General features: G+C 46.5%; 1 protein-coding gene across 9 annotated transcripts in view; it reads left to right on the top strand.

Moving 5' to 3' along the window:
* The window catches only part of MSI2 (musashi RNA binding protein 2), a 431,132-nt gene that overhangs the window by 140,568 nt on the left and 274,948 nt on the right, over nucleotides 1-15,616 (top strand). For all 9 annotated transcript variants that reach the window (XR_010117987.1, XM_055256382.2, XM_055256387.2 and 6 more), the window contains one exon: nucleotides 6,128-6,220. Coding sequence is in view for 8 of the 9 variants with exons in the window: in XM_055256382.2 (XP_055112357.1) it covers nucleotides 6,128-6,220 (93 nt within the window). In the remaining variant the exon portion in view is untranslated. The remainder of the gene's footprint in view (nucleotides 1-6,127; nucleotides 6,221-15,616) is intronic.

The following is a 15,616-nucleotide window of genomic DNA, read 5'->3' on the forward strand; positions in this document are numbered from 1 at the left end:
ATTACCACACACTGATTGGTTTAAGAAATAGAAATACAGTCTTTCATAGTTCAAGAGTCCAGAAGTCTGCAATCAAGGTGTCAGCAGGACTGGTTCCCTCTGGAGGCTCTGTGGCAAAAATTGTCCCATACCTCTCTCCTAGCTTCTGGTGGTTGCCAGCAATTCTTGGTATTCTTTGGCTTGCAGGCACATCACTCAAGGCCCTGCCTTCATCTGCACATGGCCACCTTCTTTCTGTGTCTGTTTGTCCGCTTCTCAGAAGGACACCCGTTACTGAATTTAGGGCTTACCCTATGTCCAGGATAACTTCATCTCAAGATTCTTAACTAATTACATCTGTAAAGACCCTGTTTCCAAATAAAGTCACTTTCTGAAATTCTAGATGGATATGAATTTTGGAGGAACTCTTTTTGATCCACCCCAGTCTCTTTTCCACACATGATCCTAGAAACAGTTGGAGAAGATGCCCAATACTTGACCTGTGTTCTGATTTTGCAAGCTAAGTAAGTTTGACACTGGATTCAGATGTGATGGTGATAGCAGTTATGGTAGTGATGAAGGTGGCAGGAGGGTGGCCCCGAGGGTGATGGTGGTGGAGTTGGTGGTGGCAAGAATGGTAGTATTGGCAGTTGTGAGGGTGAGGGAGGATGGGAAAAATATGGGGAGAAGTAGGGATTTTAGAGGGCAGGTCCCTTGAATGAAACACCTTGGGGAATGGAGCCTTGATGTTCGGGAGTTCTGTGATCTCAGGCAGCCCTGCTCAAGGGTCTGCCATACAAAGATTGGACTTAATTCTCAAATGCAGACTGATAGGAGAAGACTGCCATATTGGCAGATACATAGGATTTCATCCTGGATTCTGAATTTGGTGAGCACTTTTGTTCTTCAGTGTCACTGGACAGAATGGGGTAATAGACAGAGCCCTTGTCTGAGCCTGGGAAAGCTGTCCTCCTGACTATCTGCCTTGCCTTTAACTAGCACGCGAGTCATCTCATTGACTTGACTTTTCCATCTGCACAATGGGGAGGATGAACTAGAAGGTTTGCAGCATCCTACCCAGTGCCAGCATTTTTAACATCTTTCCTGGGCTTTCTCCACCTTGGGGTTCCCACAGATGAGGCATCATCTGCAAACAAGCCTGTGTTCTTGGGGAGTGAAGATGGCTTACATTTTTTCATCATGGGGAATTTGAACTCTTTTAAGGAACATGATAATAGCCAGAGCTGATTTAATTTCTGTGGGCCTTTCTCATACTCATTTAAGGCTCTCCAGAGCCATTTCCTGCCTTTTCATGTATTTGTTCTGATTAAGAAATATTTGGTTTTTTTGGTGTTTGTTTTGTTTTTGTTTTCCTTGTATGATAACGAATATCTTTAGGCCAGTGCTGTTGGAATTAAGTTTTCCCTTTAATCTCATTTTTAAAAGTAGTTTCTCTTTTCTAACCTCCCCTTCCCCCACTTTGCCTTCAACACACACACAAAACACACACAGCACACACACTACACACACCACACACACACACACACACACACCTCGTTTGCTTTATCCTATTTTATGAAAATACAAACAGTGGTCCCATTCCTAGTGACCGTTTCTGATGGAAACACATTTTTTAAAAGGGAATTTTTTTAACTTGAAAAGCCAGCTCTCTGTTTAGAGGCAGGGAGGTGGAGTGCTCTTTGCAGCTCTGGTTAGTACTGGCTTTGGCCAGTTCTTACGTGTAAACAGCAATTTTCCAAACTGGAATGGGTGCTGGGGTTTTCTTTATGGAGCCAAGGGGTATGTGGAGAGCAGCGGTGTTTAGTTAAATTACAGGTCTAGACGCAGAACTTTCCAGCAATGATTTGTGAGAGCCTGAACACTCCCCACTGCCCTTTGTGCATACGGGCAAGAGTGCACACACGCACACGTGCACACGGACACCTCCTGCTTTCCAGAGTGACACCTTAAACCATAAAAGGAGGGGCGCCTGCTGGGAGAGGGGACTGTCCCCACATGGTGCAAGGCTGTCGGGTAGGTATCTGGTGTCTGTAATGGTGGGAAGCACTCATGTACCAACATGTTATCTGCAACCTCTCTGCTAAAAACTCCAAGCAAAGGAAATTTAAGATCAATTTCCTAATGGATTTTGGACTAAGCTCCCTGAAACAGATGGGTGGCTCTCCGTCTCAGTTCCCTGTGGAGCTGAGTGGGGCCATCTGAGCATTGTGGGATGCAGTGGCTGCTTCCCTGTATCCTATATGGATACTCTACTGGTGTTAGGGCTGCAGGTTAGGAAACAGTTACCTGAAGGGCCTATCCTAGGAGGAAAACAGGTGGCTCTCTCTCACTGGGTAAAGAGATTTTTTTTTTTTTTTATAACCCAAAAGGAGTATAGAGCCCGGGGGCCTGGGAACCTTGTCCAGCTCGCTGTATCCAGGTTTAAAGTTCCAGGGATACTGAATGGTTCCTTAGGCAAATAGAGGCCAAGACTCAAGGGGTGGGACTGGAGTTGACCCAAACACACACCCATGCATGTGCATATACATGTGTGTGCACACTCACGTGTCCATAGAAACCTTGCATAGTATTGATGGGAATTCGAGGACCTCCATTTAGTCCCACTGAGAGTCAGGACACAACATCCCAGCCCCATCCCCTTCCTGCCCTCCTCAGTAGCCATGGAGATGGCAAGGAAACCGAGAGAAGAATGTGTGACTCTAGGGTTCTCTGCCTCCCGTGTCCCTCACCAGAATGCAAATTGTGCAGCAGGCCACAGTCCATTTGGCAGTCATGTTGGCAGCATTCTCAAAATAAATCACTTCCATTTCCCCCAGCACGCCCCTGGAGGGAGAGGTCACTGTGCACAGTCCTGTCACCCCCACAGCTGTGCCCCCTTCTCCTAAAGCCGAGACACTGGCGAGCAGCTAACCAAGGGTTGCCCATGTTTCCGCTGGCCTTTTCATGTTTGGAAAGGTTTTGATTAAAACAGTTTCTTTCAGTGTTTGCTGAGGAGTGGGATCCATCACTGTATCTGATCTGGTCCCTGGAGAGGATGTTTTAGTAACTTGGACACTTTGGTGCATTGTCTGGGACCTGGAATTTCTCATCCTTTTTAAAAAAAAGTGTTTTAAAGGCTTTTTGGGGACTGTGTAGATTTATAGCTGAATGGCTGCCTCTGTGTTTAGGGCTCTGTCTAGGCAGGTTTATGGCTACAAGGCAATGGTGGAGGGTGTATGAAGAGATATTTTCATTTTACCAGTTACTGGGGAATGAACAATCTGTTGACTTCTGTTATTTGGAATAAAGACATGTTGTTTGTTGAATTCTCTGGGACCACATGAACGTTTGGAATATAGACAGGGCTGCTGTATACCCGCCCGACTCTAAACAGTGTATAAATGAGACTGTGGGGTTCAGATTATAGTATGGCTCTCCAGAGTTTCTTCAAGTTGAGAACTCTACTAGTACATGTTGGTAGATCACGTTAGCGTTTCTTTACAGATATTTAATTACTTGGCTGGGTTAAGGAAAAAAAAGGAATGAAAAATCTAAAATTAAACTATTGGGAATATCTGCCCACCTGAAAGCATGCAGAGATGTAGGAAAGTGTTTTTGAAATTATAGTGGAAGACAATAGGGCAGTAAGAGATGCCTTTTCAAAGACATGTTTTTGTGTAATGTGTCTTTTTGCTGCATGTTTAGTTCTGAGCTTGAAAGATGAGTCTAGTAACTGACTTTGGTCAGTTACAGTGACCATTTACTTAGCGACTACACAGTGCCCTGCTCGACACTTGGCATACGTTACTTAATTTACTCCTAATAGGAACCTTGTATGGTAGGCTAATCATTATATCTTCATTTTATAGTGGATTACATTCCACATTCTATTAGAATGTAAGCTCCAGCACCTCACACTTAATATATCTGTTGAATGAATACATTAGCAAAGTTAGATTAGTAAAATTTGGTGATTCATGAGTGTAGGGACAGATTTAAATCTGGAAAGGGCTTGATGGAATTTTGCCATTCAAGTGACCTTGATTTACCAGGGAGACTTAAGGAATGGGTGAGAAGGGAAGATGGACAATAATGAGTGAGCATAAGAGGCCTACCAGGTCATGAGAGGTACTTGGAGCTCAGTGCTGTGCACAGTGGTGGGATCTTCATAGAATTTTTCACATGCACTATCTCATCTAATCCCCCATTCATCTGAAAAGAGGTGAAAAAACAGTCAATCCCAGCTTTAAACACATGAGCAAGCCACTGCTTGGTTCTACTGGGCAGGAGGAAGTAGGGAGTAGGTGGTATACTGAGTTGTTAGAACAGTGTCCTCTTAAAACACTGTGGAACATCCATGACAAGGATATTCAAGTTTGGGGTCAACCAGCAGGTTGTGGTGGCATGTGTCTTCTGTGGGAGCTACTAAGCTAAAGCAAGAGCTCCCTGGAGTCTGCAAGCCTCTCTGCATCATGGCTATGATGCTCGTGGATTCATGGGAATTGGGCATTAGGTGGGACCTTGGAGCCCTGGCCCAGCATCTCGTGCTGCAGAAAACTCATACCTAGGAGGAAGTGAGTCCTGCCCAGGATCACACCCAGAGTTAGACCCAGGAGCTGGATTTCCAGTACCCTACAGCACAGCCTGCCAGTAACCACTGTGACCCCTGGTGTCACTCACCTCAGGCTCCTGTTGAGGTGGGTTGGTCCACTCATTCACTCAGCAGATGTGCCAGGAGCCTCTGTGATGACTGACCCAGGCAGCCATGGCTCCTATGCTTCAGCATCCTACATCACATCGAGTTGCAGTAGAAACAGATGACATTTGTGTGTTGATTATATGCCAACAAACTGGTCAGAGCCTCACCCATCAAATTCTACAATTTTGTATTGTGACAGTAAAACTAAAATGGCACATAGCCTAAACTCAGTCTTTAAAACGAAATTTATTTTCTTGATTTTGGCTCCTACGTGTAAGATTTTGGTTCCCACTCTGAACAGTTAATGTCATTCTCCTTTTATTTTTTTATTGTGACAGTAAAACTAAAATGGCACATAGCCTAAACTCAGTCTTTAGAAAGAAATTTATTTTCTTGATTTTGGCTCCTACGTGTAAGATTTTGGTTCCCACTCTCAGCAGTTAATGTCATTGAGCTTCCTACTCCTTTGGCTTGGGAGCTGGTGGGATTCGGAAATGAGGCCACATTTTTTCACACGTACATCCACAAAACATTCAGTGTTGGCTTCTATGTGCCTGACCCTGTGCCTGGCCTGGTGGAGGATTTGTAGAGGAGTCAAGAGCTTATTGTCTGGAGGAGGAGGTAACTTCACACAAGGTGGAGAGCAGTGAGTGCTAAGACAGGGATATGGAGACACTGTTAGGGGGTTTCAGAAAAGGGCGGACTAACTCCTGGCTGGATTGATAAATAACTATTTTGAATTTTGGAGAAAGGTGCTGGATCCTGGAGGAAGGTTACAACTTGCCGTAGTTGGGTTTAGGCGTGGAGAGGCACCCCAAGGAGAAGGACTTGCAGGGACAACAGTATGGGGATCTGGGGATTAGCTGGGCTTGACTGGATGCAGGGTGAATCAAGGTGAATCACAGGAAATCAGGAGGAGGAATCCTGGACAGAACTTGCAGGGTGGTCCCCAGGTGCGAGGTCAGCGTCTGCGTCGCTTGCAGACGTATACCAGCACCTAGCACAAACAGCTCAGCGTAGACAGCCTGCACACAGTTTTGAATCGTGTGCATTTCTTATTGACAGGTTTTGCGGATAGTTTCTGGGCAGCAGTTTTTATGCATTTAGGTCTGTTTTGTTCACGTCTCTTAGCTTTAAAATAGCTTGACATGTGATTTTTCTCTTTTTGCTAGTCCATCAGAATGAAGTTGGGTGTTGTGGCCAATGAGGTTCTAAAGTCTCTGTGTCTGTATGAAACTCAAGCTTTTAGGTTGCCATCTGAATGCCTGAGATATGCAGAGTGGCTGTCTCTAGCATCCTTAGACATCTAAATGCCCGCGCCATGCAGCTTGAATATATCTAAAATTGCCTTCCTAGAGAAATGTGGAGAGCAGATTGTTTCAGCAGCCTCTTGAGCCCTGCTTTAGATAACCTGGTTAACCCATGCCTTTCTCTTGTCATTTCTTGCAGATGGTCACAAGAACAAAGAAAATATTTGTAGGCGGGTTATCTGCGAACACAGTAGTGGAAGATGTAAAGCAATATTTCGAGCAGTTTGGCAAGGTAAGCGCTGGATGGGGTTAGATGGCACATGCCAGAAGTAGCCTCATCAGTCCTAAGAAGAGGCTACCATGGCCCCCGCCCCTGCTACAGCTGTGTCCTCAAGAACCTTGTCCTTGAACCTGGACATCATGATTTAAGTGAAATTCAGCAGAAGCTGAGATGGAAGAGTCTGGCTTGCATTTGGTGTGATGTCCCACGTGCTGGCAGGAGCAGACAGAGTGGCCTTTTAGTGCAGTTTTGCGGGCATTTGCTGGCCACATGGGGCTTGTGCTGGGAGCTGGTGGTGACGGCGGCTGGGGAGGGATGTGGGGCTGTGACTCGCAGGGCAGAGCTCCCACAGAAGCTGCTAGAGGCCTGCAGGTTGGTGCTGGGCTTCTCCCTTCTGTGCCTGTTTGGAAAATGCACTGAGAGCTGAGACTCCCTGGGGCCCTTTGCAGCTGAACCCTCCCCTGTCAAATGCCCACGGAGACTCGGAAAAGATGCGAGGCCTGTACCTGTCAGCATTCTCTGACTTGAATGTCTGTGAGACAGCAGTAAAATTACCCCTGGGCTCTGCTTCTGGAACAGGCTGGGACCAACCCAACAGCCCCACAGCAGCCAGGAAACAGAGTGTGAGAAGGTGTGTGTATGATAGAGAGTTAGACCGACAAATGGGACATGCCACCGTGGGTGAGGTGTTTAATTTGGCCTCTTTCTAGTGGGTGAAGGGGGATGGTGCCTTGAGAGTGGGTTCTTGCTGAGGACGACACATTCTTCAGATGGCCCTGTTGCCTTAGGGGGGCTGACCCGTGTTGGCTTTTGTGTATGCCACCCTCCTCTGGCCCTTGTGGAAATGGCAGGTTCAAGGAGGCTGAGTCCTGCATCTTTGAGTAATTGTGGACATTGCGTGGGAGCCCAGGTCTGGGACAGTCTCCTCCTGACAGGTTTGGGTCTTCCTGCTGAAGAGCTGACGTGGGAGAGAGCTGCTGAGGCGTCCTGAGAAGACACAGTGCCTGTGCTAAGCTCCGTCACTTGTTTCCTCCCACGATGGGTGTCGTGCTTGCCATGGGTAGAAAGGCACAGCCACCCACCGGCCAGGCTGAAGGTTCTGTGCTGTTGGTTTGCCCAGGGTGATGGGCAGCTATGACCCTGTCCCCAGGTGTGTCTGTTTGTGAACTACTGTCTGGGATGAGGGCCATGACCTTTATTCAGCCTCAAAATGGAGATGTTCTTGTCTCTGGTATTTATTTCTGCCTGGATAGGGGACTGTGCAACAAAGAGAAGCCAGCCTCCTCCAGCCCAGCCTTGCATTCTGAGTGGCTCTGAACTGCCCTTCCAGGTTGGTTTTGAAAAGGCCTCCCGCATGGCCCTTTCTGGTGTTGTCAGCTGGGGATGGATTCATTCTGGCTGGGTCTAAAGAATCGCCAAGTGTGTTGATGACTGTGTACGTTATAGCACTTCTCTCTTCCAGACTGATTTAAAGCAGTAAGGGGGATTTGTCCGTCACCCAGCCCCACCTTGCCTAGGGAGAGGGATTGGAAATAATTAAATGAGACAGGTCCGGCTTGCATAATGGAAAGCTCTGGAGGGTGAGCCCTCTTTGCTATCTTTCTGCTTTTAAAACAAGTCCAGGGGTAGTGTTTGCAAACATGAAGTGGGATTTCTTTTTCGAGCCATAACCTGCCTTGGAATCTCATGGGCCTATTTGTGTCAGGAAAGTCGGTGCTGCCCAGATGGGCTTTTAGAGTATTCCAGACAGGCTTCTACTTGCCAACACATAGCACATCTCTGCACGTCCCCAACCCTTGGTTTCTTTCTGTCCCTCTCTCTCTTTCTTCCTTTCTCTATTTCTGTTTCTCTCTCTCTTGTTTTTCGTTAACACTTATCATTGTGACCCAGTATGCCTCCAGTAAGACACACTGCAAGCTTTGGCCATGCCCACAGTGGCCACCATTGCTGCCCTTAGAACAGTTGTCCTTTTGTCTGAGAAGCAGTCACAAACCATCTTCCCTGGCATGGCACTCGCCGGGTCTGAAGCTGCCCAGTTAATTTTGCAGTAATGTTTGTGGACTCTGGCAGGATGTGCAGACTTATCGAGTGTTTTATTAAAAGACTAAGGAGGCTTTTGAATGTATCAAAGCCATAATGCTCTTCAATGCTCATATTTTAGTAGCTTTTTTTCATACACAGACTCTGTGCATTATTTGTGTCTGTCTGCAGAATAGCTTATTTCTCATTTGGCTGGTGGTTTGTGTTACTGTGTGTGTCCCCTTGGGCAGGACTCACCACCTCTCAGGATTCTGGCATAACTTATTTGAATCTAGAAGGACCAAAGTCAGGGAGACTCTGCTGCTGGGCCTTGGGAGCAGTACAGTGAGTAAATCCAGTGGTTGTGAAAGGAGGTAACAGGTAAATTGACAGACTGCCTCTCCCCTTTGGTACTTTATATTCTGGTTGAAGGAAACAGAATGAATGTGCGCACACACACACACACACACACTTGCATGAAGTATATTCACACACATGTGTACACCCCCTGTGCACACACATTTCTAACTGTGTGAAATTGTTTTTGACTCTCTTTAACCAACTGCAATTTAATGAGGTATATGCGAGTGCGAAGTGTGGGATACTAGGCCAGGCCATTTACTCACATTATCTCATTTAATTTTTCTCTGGGGGGCTGGTAGTGATATTCTCCATGTTGTAGACTGTTAAGTGGGGTCTTGGTGGGATTGTCTCTTGGACTCAAGGTCACAGCCCTCCAGGAGGTAGAGCTGGGTGTGGACTCCCCCTCCAGGCTTGTCTGATAACGCCATCTGAACTCTGCGCCCTGTTCCAACTGCTGATCAGTCCCCAAGAGAGACTGACGGTGGGCAAGATGCAAAGGACAGGAAGATATTGTGCCCTTCAGTGTGCCCCGGAGTGCTGGGGACCTGGACATTCATCACCGCATTTTACCTGTGCAGCAGATATTGGTATCATCCAGTCCATTTGGCGAAGGTAGACAGGGCCAGGGAGGCTGAGTGTCAGCAGAGGTCACCCAGGTAAGACAGTGTAAGAGCCAGAATTCACACCCTACTTCCTTTTCCTCCAAGTCTAGAACTTTCCTTTCACAGCTTCCATGCAAGGTGTACCACTCTCTTTTTAGGTCTCCTTGCCGTCATTCCTCTCTCCTCTCCCTCATCCCATCCTGCCCGAGGTGGCAGCTGCTCCAGCTGTTTATTTCAGGTGGCAATCAAGATGGGTAAGACTGCTATCAAGGGGCTGAGCTAAGGGAGTTTAAATATGTCATTACTGGAAGTGGAGTGGGTACAGAATGACACACCGGGAGCTTTAAATAACTTAAATTGGAGGCTTGTAAACCCTTTTGTGTTTTTCTTCCACCTTCCTCCCAGAAAATTCACCCCCTCTCCCCCAGGTTAGAGACGTTGTTACTTGTTTATATTTAAGATGAGGTCATGAAGCGTGGCCACTGGCGTAAGGACTCTGCCAACTGAGGTTAACAGCTAACAGGTTGGCAGAATCCACAGGTCACCATGAGCTACCCAGGGGTGAGGATGGCATTCCCACCCCTGGGTAGCTGTTCTGGGGTTGTCTGTCCTTGGAGAAGGGTAAGGCAGCAGATACTCCAGGGCTTCATGCTGGGCCTGACAGTGGACTGACCTCTGTGGGACAGCTTGACAGGTTGTTCCTTTGCTGGCCTTGGCTTCTCTTCTCAGGGAAGGGGTTGGAAAACTTAAAAAGGGCCAGATAGTAAATATTTGCAGCTTTGCAATCCATGTAGTCCTTGTTGCAGCTACTCACTTCTGCTCTTGTAGGATGAAAGCAGCCATCACCAGCAGGCAAACAGATGCATGTAGTTGTGTGCCAATAAAACTTTATTTACAAAAACAGGTGATGAATCAGATTTGGTCTGTGAACCATAGTTTGCTGACCCCTGGACTGAATTATTCCTAAGGTTAGTTTTAAGCTTGAAAAGTCAGCAATGTAGAAAGTATTCAAACACTAATAGGATGGATAGATTATAATCTAAGGTATCTATAGGCTATAACCGAAATAATACGTTGTCAGTAGTAATAAGCATGGTATATAATCAGCCGTCTAAACCATGTTAGAGTTTATTTTGGGACTTCATGACGCAGGGACAGTGAAGGGATTCTTTATTTGGAAAAAGCCACTATTTATAAACTGGAACTTCATCCTATGAGTAAGAGCCAGAAAAACTGTTATAGTATTTCCATCTCCCTATTTCACCGGCTAGATGTAATTAATGAAACTCGGAATTTTTGAGGTCCAGGTTTTACTATGAAGATCCTTTTACTGTGCGCTGTTTCTGAATTGGAGTTACTGGTGCTAAGCTTTCTAATGCATTTTACAACGTGCTTCTCAAGGACGTCAAGTGAGATGGTTGGCAGAGCTATTATGTAGGTGATGAGGCTGATGTTGAGAAAGGTGAGGAAGTTCTCCAAGATCACTCAGCCCATGCTGAGGAAAGCCTGGATAGTCACTTGTTTGTGCACAACCTACCCTTCGCCTCTTTTTACTGTTTATTAAGCCCCACCTCCCACTTTACCACCAAGCAGCGTCTTTCTCAGAAGGAGCAGGTTTTGTTCATTTGTCAAAAACGTTGATATACGGTAATTTGTTTTACTGCCCTGGGTTTCTTAGTGGACGTTATCTGTGTTCCTGATTTCATACACACAGGAATGATGTATATAGGCCATTCCAAAAAATGGCAGGTAAATGATGCTCCAGATATGCCCGTGCAGACCCTGACGACGAGGCGGCCTGTTCTGCACTGTTCTCCCGGCAGAGCCACCCGGAAGAGCCCAGCCTGGTAATTAAAATGCACTGGATCAAAGAAACTCCACACACACGGGCTTCCTCCTTCTCCCCTTCAGGCCCCTCCTTCAAGTACCGGTTTCTTAAATTCTCACTTATAGGATTTCGGAGATCAAAAAGAGGCCTTTAAACTTAATGAATTCTCGGCTTCGTCCCGGATGGAGCAGTTCCACACCTTTCAGCTGTTCCCAGCAATGATAGGGCAGCTCAGTGCCGAGCTCGCTAGGTAATTCTCACTTTCTAGAACTCCTGTGAAAGCAAAGCAGCCCGCATTTGGAGGCTTCCAATTATACTTCACATGGTGAACTGTGTAATTAGTTTGGAAGACTTATGCTTAGTCATTGGTTTATCCTAATCGGCTTTGGCTTTCCCCAACAACAAAGTGAGCTTATTTTGCTAAAGCTGAAGCGACTCTGCACCCTTTGTTCCTGCCTTTTATTGTCTCATTCCTTTCATTCTGTGTTACTGCCAAAGTTCTGTTTCATTAGGCCTACAAGTCATTTCCAATTCAGTGGGCTGCTACAATCCGGCCTTTATCACGGGCTGCTCTGGTTCCCATGTCCCTTCTGGGCCAGTGCCCGAGTTTGTGGTTTGACATGAGGGCTTTAACCCCTTCCTGTGCCAGCCCCTCACTGTGGTGGCCGGGAAGAAAAGGCCTTCCAGGAACCGGCGTGGAAAGTCACAGCTCTTGAGGTCTCGTCGAAGTGAGCAATCCGTGTGGAATCAAGGACCCAGGTGAAAGGGTCCTTGGAGCCCTTTGTGTCGGGTTGGGGTTGTGTGGGGGCCCATCAAAGTTAACTTGAGCTCCGGAGAGTGGTGTGTGAAAGCTTTTTGGGGGAAGAAAAAAAAGAAAACAAGAGTGAATTTTTTTAATGTAATGAGACCTTCCCATTTATCTGGCCAGTGTGGGCGATTGTCGGCGAGGGCAGCCCGAGGAAGCGCTGGGTGCCTGCGATTTCCCAGCTCCAGGGTTTTCTGTGCAGGTGTGAAGCTGGCTTCATGGCCCCCACTCAGACACCCCTTTTGATACTGTATGTGTGAGAAGAGTCATACCTGGAATAAAAATCTCATAAAGCCCTTTGAAATTTAAAAGGCATGAGATCTGTGAGAAGATAAATAAGCCTGAGAGTGGACTGTGATCCTCAGGTAGCGTTTTCTTGCTTTAAATGTGTGTCGTAGATAAACAGAGCTCTGTGCCGTGTGGTTCTCTCAGAGGAGGCCTGGAAAACAAAAGTCTGGTGTGTCCTTTGTGGACATCTGAGCTCCCGGGAGGCTTTGTCCTCTGAAGTGGTTTGTGTAGGTGGGTTGCCCGGGGAGTGGTCAGCCTCCCAGGCCTCACCCTGTCCTCTGCTCCACCTTTCTCTGGAGAGCCTGGGTGTTGCCCTTCAGACCTTCTTCAACGACAATTGTAAGCTGCACCAGGAAGGACCATGCGCGCGCTCTTCCCTGGCTGAAGGCTACTTTTGTGTTTAAGTTTTCTTCCTCTAATGGCCCAGAACAAAGCCAACACTGTCCCCATGTTTTATTAATCTTCTGCCTGGTTTGTGTCAGCAGCTCCCTCTGGAAGTGTGTCATAAGGGGAGGGGACTTTATTTGCCCCCTGACCCGTGGCCGAGCTGCTCAGTGGGAAACAGCACGGTGAGTAGACAGGAGAATCCTGCTTCCTCTGCCTCCTCCATCTTCTAGGCCAGGTGGCAGAGGCAAACAAGCCTTACCCACGAGTAATATGATCCTGGGGCTTTGCAGGTAAACCCTCCTGCTAAACTACTTTGTGTTTTCCTGGTGAACTTTTCCTCCGTAGACTGATTTCGGCTGAAGCCAGTAAGGTTGTTGAGTTCTAAAGATTGAGCACCCTAACGTCACTTCTCTTAAATTTTCGTATTTTTGCTTCAAAAAGGAGATTCTGAAATAGTGGGTTTCTAGGAAAACTTCCCATTTCCCTCTTAGTATATAAAAATACAGCCAGCTGTTGTTAGGCAAAGGCCTCAGACATTATTATTGCTCTGTTAACAGTGTTTTAAGATATACAAATAGAAAACTAGGATGCCTTCTGGGTAGCAAGCTGGGAAAACTTTGAGATTATGCTAATCAAATGCCACGTGCATTTGCATAGTAGGTAGAGGAACAAGGAGAACAAGGCTCAAACTTCAGCTTTGCTGTTTGACTGCATTTCCTGGTATGATTTAGCTGTATTTACTTTTTCTGCTGGGGCAAGGAGAGGAGAGCCAGCAGTAGGGGAGCCCGCGGGCACAAAGGAGTGAATGAGCCCTGGGTGGGTAGGGGCGGGGGGCCGGTATGAAGTACTTCCACCAGCTCACCTTCCCAGAGTCCTCCTGGGCCCTCTGAAGACGTCACTTACAATGGAGTTGTTAGCATGAGAAAATAAAGCCTGTTTCTCCCAAGATGTAGTTCAGTGGGAACTGAAAGTGTACCAGAAATCATGGTTCAAGCTTGTGCCAGTGGGTGCAAGGGGTGGTTCTTATGGAGGAGAAAGCGCAGTTCATTTAGACTTGGCATTGAAATCGAACTCCGTTGTTCAGTGGAGTGAACATTGATATGGAGATTCCCGCCCGCCCCCCACCGTCAGTAGGATACCCCCTTACACAGGTCCTGTATGCTTTTCTTTTTCTCCCATTTTCTTTCTTTATTTTCTTCTTTTGTCCTCTTAGAAATAGTCTCTCTGCAGACCGGCTGGATTTGTCAAGTTACCACCCTCTAAATTTTTACAGCTCCGTATATTCAGACTTGGTATTTGTGAATTAGCTAAAAGTGGGCTGCCAATCTGTACTTTATTTACATTCGAAGCCATATTAGTGAGAGCCCCAGAAAAAAATGTTAATATGCAGGAAGAGGCAGAAGGGTTGAGTTTCTGACTGTTGCTAACCTCACCACTGCCTTTAAAACCAATCATGAGGCACACGGCTGATATTTAATAGCTTTTAGCTGATTATTTTTCTTCTCCTCCTCTTTCTTTTCTATCCAAGTTGACCTGGGTGTACTTGAGTGGAAATGAAGTCATCCAAATGCTGAATTAGAATAATCACAGGCCTCTAAGAATGAAATGGAAGCAGAGATTAAATGGCGGAGGGAAAGCTGGCATTAATAAGGACCAGGAAAACTTTGCATAAAATAAATAGGAGATGGAATAGATTGAATTTGTATATGCTGCTTCCATTTCTTCCTCCACTTTGTGTTGTCTTCCTAAATTGAGTTACTGGCAAAGTGGGATTTGATTTGCCACAAGGCCACATACCTTCTGCAGCCTAGGTGATGGGCCTTTCTTCTTTGTGGGACGTTTGTGTGACCATTGATGTTTCCAGGAAGGCAGAATCTGATGGAGGGGCTGTTACCATGAAAGGTTGATGATTACTTGGTACAAGTAGCGGGTGGGAGACAGATGAAAGTGTGTGGGGTACAGGCGCGGTGGCTCACTCCTGTAATCCCAGCACTTTGGGAGGCTGAGGCGGGCGAATCATGAGGTCAGGAGTTCGAGACCAGCCTGGCCAACATGGTGAAACCCCTTCTCTACTAAAAATACAAAAAATTAACTGAGCATGGTGGTGGGCACCAGCTACTCAGGAGGCTGAGGCAGGAGAATCTCTTGAACCCAGGAACCCAGGAGATGGAGGTTGCAGTGAGCCGAGATCGTGCCACTGCACTCCAGCCCAGGTGACAGTGTGAGATACTGTCTCCAAAAAAAAAAAAAAAGAACGGGGAGGATGGGAGCCAGCGCACAACAGGCCAACTTAATATTATGATGATTCCTCCTTGTAGAGAGAAGACCTGGGCAGGAGGCAGGTAGGGTGACCAGTTGTCTGGGTTTGCCTGTGACTAAGGGGGTTTCTAGGAACTTGGGCCTTGCAAACTAGAATGAATTGGTCACCTTCAAGCGGAGTTTGGAGAAGTCAAGACACTTGGCCTGACACTCTAAAAGGGTCAACACCTTCCTTGACCACCTCCAAGGAGATTTAAATACTCCTTCCTGCGTGCTCCAGAACACTAACTTCATACCTGTTTACATTCTGCCTTCTTGATTTAATCCAGCTGCTGGGTCAACAGCCAGCATGGGGCCTTGCGTGAGCACAGGCCGGCAAGTGTTAGATGAACAAGTGGCTGCTGAAGGCAGGTCAGATAGACCCACAGTCTGTCTCTCTGTGCACCCCTCTGGGCTTCTATTTGGGGATTATTTCTGTGTCTCTTGAAAAAAAAAATTTTGCCCCAGTGTAGTGAAAAGTGAGCTTCTTGTAGTTAAAGAGCAAAATAAGGATTTAATTAAATTAAAAAAAAAAGAAAAGAAAACCCAGCCGAGTGGTTTGTTTACAGGAAGTCATTTTTAGGTGGTCTGTTGTAGGAGATGTAATTTGTGAAAGTAGATTAGTTGTAAATTAGAGATTTTGGGTTGTCGAGGTCGCTAACCGTCTTTTATAATCGGCGGCAGAGGTAAATATTTTCAGATTTGCTTATAGAGTGTTAGTATTGAAAAAACAATTTAAGGTGTTTTTCACTTAAGGAAAAATAAGTGAGAGTATGGAATGATCAGAGACGGGCTTCCTGATCTTATTCCCAGCTTGC

Source organism: Symphalangus syndactylus, chromosome 20, assembly GCF_028878055.3.
Source record: "Symphalangus syndactylus isolate Jambi chromosome 20, NHGRI_mSymSyn1-v2.1_pri, whole genome shotgun sequence".
Taxonomy (NCBI): domain Eukaryota; kingdom Metazoa; phylum Chordata; class Mammalia; order Primates; family Hylobatidae; genus Symphalangus; species Symphalangus syndactylus.